Source organism: Schistocerca piceifrons, chromosome 1 (genome assembly GCF_021461385.2).
Source record: "Schistocerca piceifrons isolate TAMUIC-IGC-003096 chromosome 1, iqSchPice1.1, whole genome shotgun sequence".
NCBI classification, from domain to species: domain Eukaryota; kingdom Metazoa; phylum Arthropoda; class Insecta; order Orthoptera; family Acrididae; genus Schistocerca; species Schistocerca piceifrons.
Window position 1 is genome coordinate 460083120 of NC_060138.1, and position 9265 is coordinate 460092384.

Sequence of the window (9265 nt, forward strand, 5' to 3'; positions counted from 1 at the left end):
ATTGTTGTATCTGGTCTTTCTGACATTCAGGCAGATGCGTATTGATGACGCTCGTAGCAGTTCACTGAAATCATTTTTTCGACGGAGCCGCTCGCATTATTCGATTAGTTAGCGCGTGAACGGATTCATTCGGTCGTTACGCTAGCATTAAAATATTCAAGGAGGGTTTACGCTCAATATCCGTGGCTTAAAGCTTACATTGCCTTTCAGCATAAAAAACTACTTGCACAGCCATGAATAAATTTAAAAAAATGACACAAACGGTTAGTTTTCTGAGCATTCTCCCTTGAAAAGTGAAAAAGAGAAAACACAAACTCTTAGTGTTTTGCCTTCACCCATACATATTTCGTTGACAATACGCGTTGCGAATACAGTTCATAAGGTCTTGACAACACGGAAACCAATAATACCAACAATAAAATCGCAGGTGACAGGTAGTACTGAAATACCAACCGTACTGCAGATGTCAGATAGCACCATGAAAAAAAAAAAAAGGAAGATATATTCAATAAAATAAACGGAAACACACTGACGATGGTGTTACATCACCCAAGCACGTATGGATGATGAGACAAAAATAATAAATTCGGTTTGCTTCCAGGCAGGAGCCTTGAAATATGCTTATTGTGCAAGCGGACAGAGACACAAATAGATTTTTTTTTTAAAAAAGAAAAACAGTCTTGTATCATTTTACTCCTTGCGACTTGATGATGAGGAAGGGGGAGAGCAAGTGATAATCGAAACGTTTTTTAAATATCAATGTACTGGATCTATACCGACTTAGAGATTGTTCCCATTAAAATTGTGTGGCTTAAATATTTGTATACGAGATGCACAGGTTTATCGTCACGCGGCGACGACGTACCTCAGTCACTTGTCGCAGGGTTACGATGAAATGCAGGATGCAGGGCTAGTGCGTCGACTACCATTGGTGGGCCGCCTCACCTGGTATTTACTTTCATCCGGAGTGCGCAGGAGTGGCAGGAGGAACAGGAAGAAGCAGAGGCCAGCGACGATGCACAGGGGGGTGAGCAGCACGTAGCGGCGGCAGCGGCGGCACCTCATGTCCGCAGCCGAGGTGTCAGATGCGCACCCCTCGTGTGTCGGCAGCGCAGTGGAGCGCCATGCACACACACGCCGTGCAGACTCGGTGCGAGACTTGGTGTCCCGCGAGATAACTCCCCGACTGAGGCGCGCATGCGCCCGCTCACCGTCGCACCAGCGCCAGATGATAGACTCACCCCGGCCCGCCTTCACACGCGTTAACGCTGAGCGTATGCGAGCCACTTAACCGTGAGCTCGTACTTCGCAGTGGTAATCTTTGATACAACGCACCTTTCTTATTACGGAACGTGGGCGCGTTTGGGTTTCATTTCATAGCCTATTTTATTTTTCTCCTCTTATCTTGTTACGTTGACATCCACATATGTACTCCGCAAGTGCAAGGCGGAAGGTACCTGATACAAATGTTACTGGTTTTCTGTCCTCTCCCAATCCCGAAGAAAAAAATGGTTCAAATGGCTCTGAGCACTATGGGACTTAACTGCTGTGGTCATCAGTCCCCTAGAACTTAGAACTACTTAAACCTAACTAACCTAAGGACATCACACACATCCACGCCCGAGGCAGGATTCGAACCTGCGATCGTAGCGGTCGCGCGGTTCCAGACTGTAGCGCCTAGAACCACTCGGCCACCCCGGCCGGCAAATCCCGAAAAAAGTAGACTTAGAGAAAGCTTTTGACAATGTTGACTGGAATACTCTGTTTCAAATTCTGAAGGTGGCAGGAGTAAAATACAGGGAGCGAAAGGCTATTTACAATTTGTACAGAAACCAGATGGCAGTTATAAGAGTCGAGGGGCATGAAAGGGAAGTAGTGGTTGGGAAGGGAGTGAGACAGGGTTGTAGCCTCTCCCGGATGTTACTCAACCTATACACTGAGCAAACAGTAAAGGAAACAAAAGAAAAATTTGGAATAGGAATTAAAATCCATGGAGAAGAAATTAAAACTTTTAGGGTCGCCGATGACATTGTAATTCTGTCAGAGACAGCAAGGGACCTGGAAGAGCAGCTGAACGGAATGGACAGTGTCTTGTAAGGAGGATATAAGATGAACGTCAACAAAAGCAAAACGAGGATAATGGAATGCAGTCGAATTAAGTCGGGTGATGCTGAGGGAATTAGATTAGGAAATGAGACACTTAAAGTAGTAAAGGAGTTTTGCTATTTGGGGAGCAAAATAACTGATGATTGTGGAAGTAGAGAGGATATAAAATGTAGACTGGCAATGGCAAGGAAAGATTTTCTGAACAAGAGAAATTTGTTAACATCTAGTATAGATTTAAGTGTCAGGAAGTCATCTCTGAAAGTATTTGTATCGAGTGTAGCCACGTATGAAAGTGAAACGTGGACGACAAATAGTTTAGACAAAAAGAGAATAGAAGCTTTTGAAATGTGGTGCTACAGAAGAATGCTGAAGATTAGATGGGTAGATCACATAACTAATGAGGAGGTATTGAATAGAATTGGAGAGAAGAGAAATTTGTGGCACAACTTGACTAGAAGAAGGGATCGGTTGGTAGGACATATTCTGAGGCATCAAGGGTTCACCAATTTAGTATTGGAGGGCAGCGCGGAGGGTAAAAATCGTAGAGGGAGACCAAGAGAGGAATACACTAAACAGATTCAGAAGGATGTAGGTTGCAGTAGGTGCTGTGAGATGAAGAAGCTTGCACAGGATAAAGTAGCATGGATAGCTGCATCAAACCAGTCTCTGGACTGAAGACAACAACAACAACAGCCACTTGTGTGTTGAGCAAGGCAGAAATGACTTTTACGTACTTATGTCCGTACTCATCTCTCGTACCTTATTCTCATGATCCTTATGCAATATATACGATAGTGGCAGCATAGTACTCTCTCCCTGTTACATTAAAACAGGAGTAAGAGAACAAAACTACGAGGTGCGAGCGATCTGGTAACGCTGTGTTGTTATACACTGCTGGCCACCGCAAATGCAACACCAAGAAAGACAAGAGGTAGCACAACAAAATTTATTTTGTAGATAACATGTTGACCAAGTATCAAATGATTACGTTTACAGACGTCTGTGACATGCGGTTCCTGCCAGAATGAGTAGCCAGAGTAGCCGCCATTGTTGGAGATCACCGCTGCCACACGTCTCGGCATTGAGTCAGAGAGACGTTGGATGTGTTCCTGGGGTACAGCAGCCCAAGCAGCTTCCACACGTTGCCAAAGATCATCTGATGTGGCAGCTGGGGATGTAATCTGGGTCACTCGTTGAGCAACCATGGACCACATGTTTTCTATCGGCGGAAGATCCGGAGAGCGAGCCGGCCAGGGAAGCACTTCAATCTGGTTATTGACGAAGAACCTTTGGACAATGCGTGCCACGTGTGGTCGCGCATTATCCTGTTGAAATATGGCTGTGGCCGAGCCCTGAAGGTAAGGAAGGACAACTGGCTCCAGCACCTCGGATACGTATCGCCGGCTATTTAAAGTACCAGCAATGCGTACTAGAGGCGTGCGAGAGTAATATCCAATACCGCCCAATACCATAATACCCGGTGCAAGACCAGTGTGGCGGTGCATAATGCAGCTGTCCAGCATCCTCTCTCCACGGTGTCTCCACACTCGAATCCGACCATCGTGGTGCTGCAGACAGAAGCGTGCCTCGTCAGTAAAGACAACGTCATTCCATTCTGCCGTCCACATCCGTCTGTCATCACACCATTGGCGACGGAGACGTCTGGGGTTCTGCGTCAATGGTAGACGAAGCAATGGACGTCTTGCGGACAGACCACTCTGCTGTAAACGGCGTCGAATGGTACGCGCAGACACTGGATGATACGTTACAGACGCAATGTGCTGTGCTATGGTTCGGGATGTCACTGAGCGATCCGTCACTGCCATGCGCACAATTTGCCTATCAGCACGTGCAGTGGTGCACCGAGGTGAATGCGATCGACCACGTCGGTCCGTCGTACCCTCCTGCATCCAACGGTCACATATCCGCATTATAGTTGTTTGGTTTCGTCCAACACGACTAGCGATTTCTCTGTATGATAATCCACAATCTCGGTAAGCCACTATCCTTCCTCTGTCGAACTCGGATACTTGATCAAACGATGGCATAACTGATCGTCTTGTGAAACAACCACAAGGTAAACACACGTGCCGAACGTACACTCGTCGAAATCGCCAAGCCTTAAATGGCGCTATGAGGTGGCGCCACAGGCGAGCGTGATGTGCGTCTGCGCTGAAATTCTAATCAGTTGCATATCTCATCGCTGCAAACCCATGGTGTAAATTTCACTTGATTCGGATGCTTCCTTCAGGGTGTTGCATTTACGGTGGCCAGCAGTGTACTTGCGTAGACTGGTGTGTTCATCCCTTCCAGATGATCAGTCCGAGTTTCAACTCCGTACAGCCATCACGCTATTTTTGAGAGGTACATCAACGAAGTTGTGTTTCTGCTATGTGTTACGAACAGCGGAATTTAGAGCAACGTTATGGCATCAAGTTTTGTGTTAAACTTGGCAGATCAGTGATTGTGACTTTTGCAAAGTTGAAAAGACCTATGTGGAACATTCCTTATCAAGAGCACAAGTTTTCGCTGGCACAAATCTTATGTCGAGGGTCGAGAACTGGTTGAAGATAAACCTCGCTCAGGGAGACCCTCAACTTCAAAAACGTCGAACATGTGCGTGCGAGGTCAGACCGACGTTTAACAATAAAGGTGATGGGTGACCTGTTGAACTTAAACACTTTCACCGTACATTAAAATTCTGAAGGAAGTTTCGCAGCCGGCCAGAGTGCCCGAGCGGTTCTAGGCGCTTCAGTCTGGAACCGCGCGACCGCTACGGTCGCGGGTTCGAATCCTGCCTCGGGCATGGATGTGTGTGATGTCCTTAGGTTAGTTAGGTTTAACTGGTTCTAAGTTCTAGGGGACTGATGACCTCAGAAGTTAAGTCCCATAGCGCTCAGAGCCACTTTTTGAAGTTTCGCACATGCGAAAGATTTCTGCCAAAATGGTGCCGAAAAACCACACAACTCAGCAGAAGGACGTACGATGAAACGTATGCGTTGATCTGCTTGAGAGGACTGCCAATGGCCACGAATGGTTCAGTCATAAATCCTGGATTTTTGAGTACGACCCTGAGAGAAAGCGGCAAAGTGAGGAATGGCCCACTGAGACATCGCAACGACCGAAAAAAGCTCAAATGAACAAATCAAAGATCAATATGATGCTGATCTGCTTTTTTGACAGTAGGGATATCGCGCATAAAGACATTGTTCCTCAAGGACAAACTGTCAGCCAAGTGCTTTACAAAGATGTCCTTAAAGGCTCAGGAGAAGAGCGAATCAAGTGAGATCCGACTTTGCAGACAATTGGATGCAGCATCATGGCAGCGCCTCAGGTCACACAGCCACTTCCATCACAGAATTTTTGACCTCAAAAGGCGTCCCTGTTGTTCCACAGCTCCCATATTCACCTGACCTGGGTTCTTGTGCCTTTTTTATTTTCCCTAAACCGAAAAACGTCTTAAAAGAACGTTATTTTGGGACTATGGAAAAGATTCAAAAGAATGTGACTGATATGGTGGAGGTCCTACCAGTTGAAGACTTTCAGCGCTGCTAGCAAGACTGGGAATAACGAGTCCGCGGGTATATAACTGGCGGAGGGAACTACTTTGAAGGGGACAATACTGTCGTTTGAAAAAAATAAAAACTTTAGCAGATAAAAAATGGTCTTATTACTTTTCTCACACTTATCTTATGAAAGACTGATCGCAACATCTCGTAATATTTTCATTACCCTAAAACTATTTGCCTGAAAAGGTAGAGAGCTGTATAAGTAAGAGACATTTTTCTCTCATGGATTCCTGGAAATGCGATACGATGCGATGCTGCAGTGCCTGTATTATTCTGGATGCATGTATGTCCGAAGGAACAGACACTATGGCGACTACAGCCGTTATGAAATACATGAAATGTACATCCGTGAGTCACTCTGGCAAGCTAAATGGTAAGACGACCGGTCGCGATATCACTGAAATCCGGGTTCGAGTCCCGGTCTGGCACAAATTTTCATTGTCATCATTCTATTATAAAGCTGATGATTGTCCATATTGGCAACTGCGAATACATTTCATGTATTCCTCTAACTGTAGTCACCTGGCACTTGTAGCATATAGCGCCTCCTCTCTCTCTCTGTCTTTTGGTCTAACGTCGTGTCATTCACAGTCCTTTCTTGTGCTGAATTCCAGTGTTGATATTATTATGACGAATCGTTTGAGTCGATATCTACACCGCCATCTCAAGTTTGGATCTTACTACACTACTGGCTCTTAAAATTGCTATACCACGAAGATGACGTGTTACAGACGCGAAATTTAACCGACAGGAAGAAGATGCTGTGATATGCAAATGATTAGCTTTTCAGAGCATTCACACAAGGTTGGCGCCGGTGGCAACACCTACAACGTGCTGACATGAGGAAAGTTTCCAACCGATTTCTCATACACAAACAGCAGTTGACCGGCGTTGCCTGGTGAAACGTTGTTATGACGCCTCGTGTAAGGAGGAGAAATGCGTACAATCACGTTTCCGACTTTGATAAAGGTCGGATTGTAGCCTACCGCGATTGCGGTTTATCGTATCGCGACATTGCTGCTCGTGTTGGTCGAGATCCAATGACAATTAGCAGAATATGGAATCGATGGGTTCAGGAGGGTAATACGGAACGCCGTGCTGGATCCCAACGGCTTCGTATCACCAGCAGAAGAGATGGCAGGCATCTTATCCGCATGGCTGTAACGGATCGTGTAGACACGTCTTGATCCCTGGGTCAACAGATGGGGACGTTTGCAAGACAACAACCGTCTCCACGAACAGTTCGACGACGTTTGCAGCAGCATGGACTATGAGCTCGGAGACCAGGATTCGAACCTGCGACCGTAGCAGCAGCGCGGTTCCGGACTGAAGCGCCTAGAACCGCTCGGCCACAGCGGCCGGCACCATGATTCCAATCCTTTACCCTTTTGATTTGTGCTATTATACCTCCAACTGATACTAGGACAGTTAAAATCTCCTGTTAAGAGTTTCACCTTTCATTTTCCAAAACTGGTTTGTTTAAAAGTTCGAATGCTATGTAGGATGGTTTATGTGACGTATTGTAGCAAGCCTAGTTCAGGGGGAGGTCGAGCGGATATTGCAACATGCGACAAATTGTCAGTATTTTATTGAAACTTGACCGTGTTAATCATTTAATTTGGAAAACAGGTAGTTTTTACACAGATGACACGAAATTGATGCTGTCGCCGACGCTTACAACATTTAGCAATTCATTACATAATGGTACTTTCACATCAGAGTCTAATTGTATTTAACAAGCCATAAAGTTCAGTACAACTGTGCTAGTAGTTCACCGCCGTATCTATACTACGACGATCTGTCGTTTTAGCGATGATTACAATTGATTGCTGGTTGCATAGAAAATGAGCTGAGCGGTACTGCGCTCGGACATAAATAACTTTTCGCCTGCGGAGGTGTTACGTAAACAACCAGTGACGTGTCTATGCCATGCTTCCGATTCATTGCTGCGTCTTGCAGCGACTGTCTTTAGTTGTGGTGCCATATTGGGGTACAAACGTCTGCGTGATACCTCGTTCTGTGGACGACACCACAGTTTGCGAAACTATTTGACGGTACAGGAGTCTAGTTGTAAAGTAAGGACCGCAGTGTCATTGTTGTCGGTATTTTGGGAAGACTTTAAATCTATGTCTGATTTTACGATTGTCGCACTACTGTGTTGTTCGGAAGCTATTGCCAGTTTCATCGCTTTAATTTTTGGGCGTCTATCACTGACTCCTACGTGAATCTCTTGTACCACTAAAATATCAGTTCTGCGATGTCTGCGTAGGTGTTTTGTGGCATCGATATTGTCGCTCATTGCACGCTGGCGGTGCAAGTATTGGCCCTCTTTGACGTTTCTCATGGCACTTCCTTTTGCATTTGTTTAACACAGTCTTCGTGGAATTGCCTTTTATGTACAAACCCCCCCCCCCCCCCCAACCCTTTAAGAGATAGTAGTAATAGAGAACATTCAAAGGAGAGCGAAGCATTTTCTCATTTTTTCGTTTAGTAAGTGTGAGAGCGTTACAGATATGCTCAGAAGACTCCTGAGACTGACGCTTCAAGAGAGGTTCTGTCCGTCACGATGAGGCTTTCTGTCAAAACTCCAGGAAAGAGCGTTCCAAGAACAGTGAATCAACAGATTACTTCTTCCTATACATATCTCCCGGAATGGCCACGATGGCAAAATTGGAGGAAATAGAGTTAATACGGAAGCATTCCTCCCAAGTACACTGCTGGCCATTAAAATTGCTACACCAAGAAGAAATGCAGACGATAAACGGATATTCATTGGACAAATATATTATATTAGAACTGCATGTGATTACATTTTCACGCAATTTTGGTGCATAGATCCTGAGAAATCAGTACCCTGAACAACCATCTCTGGCCGTAATAACGGCCTTGATACGCCTGGGCATTGAGTCAAACAGAGCTTGGATGGCGTGTACAGGTACAGCTGCCCATGTAGCTTCGACACAATACCACAGTTCATCAAGAGTAGTGACTGGCGTATTGTCACGAGCCAGTTGCTCCGCCACCATTGATCAGACGTTTTCAAATGGTGAGAGATCTGGAGAACGTGCAGTCGAACATTTTCTGTATCCAAAGAGGCCCGTACAGGACCTGCAACATGCGGTCGTGCATTATCCTGCTGAAATGTAAGGTTTCGCAGGGATCGAATGAAGGGTAGAGTCACGGGTCGTAAAGTGCCGTCAATGCGAACAAGAGGTGACCGAGACGTGTAACCAATGGCACCCTGTACCATCACGTCGGGTGATACACCAGCATGGCGATGACGAATACACGCTTCCAATGTGCGTTCACCGTGATGTCGCCAAACACGAATGCGACCGTCTGATGCTGTAAACAGAACCTGGATTCATCCGAAAAAATCACGTTTTGCCATTCGTGCACTAAGGTTCGTCGTTGAGTACATCATCGCAGGCGCTCCTGTCTGTGATGCAGCGTTAAGGGTAACTGCAGCCATGGTCTCCGAGCTGATAGTCCATGCTGCTGCAAACGTCGTCGAACTGTTCGAGCAGATGGTTGTTGTCTTGCAAACGTTCCCATCTGTTGACCTAGGGATCGAGACGTGTCTGCACGAT

General features: G+C 45.9%; 1 protein-coding gene across 1 annotated transcript in view; it reads right to left on the bottom strand.

Moving 5' to 3' along the window:
- Window positions 1-1065, bottom strand: part of LOC124736203 (beta-1,4-glucuronyltransferase 1-like) — a 129550-nt gene extending 128485 nt beyond the window's left edge. The window contains exon 1 of the mRNA XM_047248572.1: window positions 946-1065. Within this exon, the coding sequence (XP_047104528.1) occupies window positions 946-1065 (120 nt within the window). The remainder of the gene's footprint in view (window positions 1-945) is intronic.
- Between the last annotated feature and the right edge of the window lie 8200 nt (window positions 1066-9265).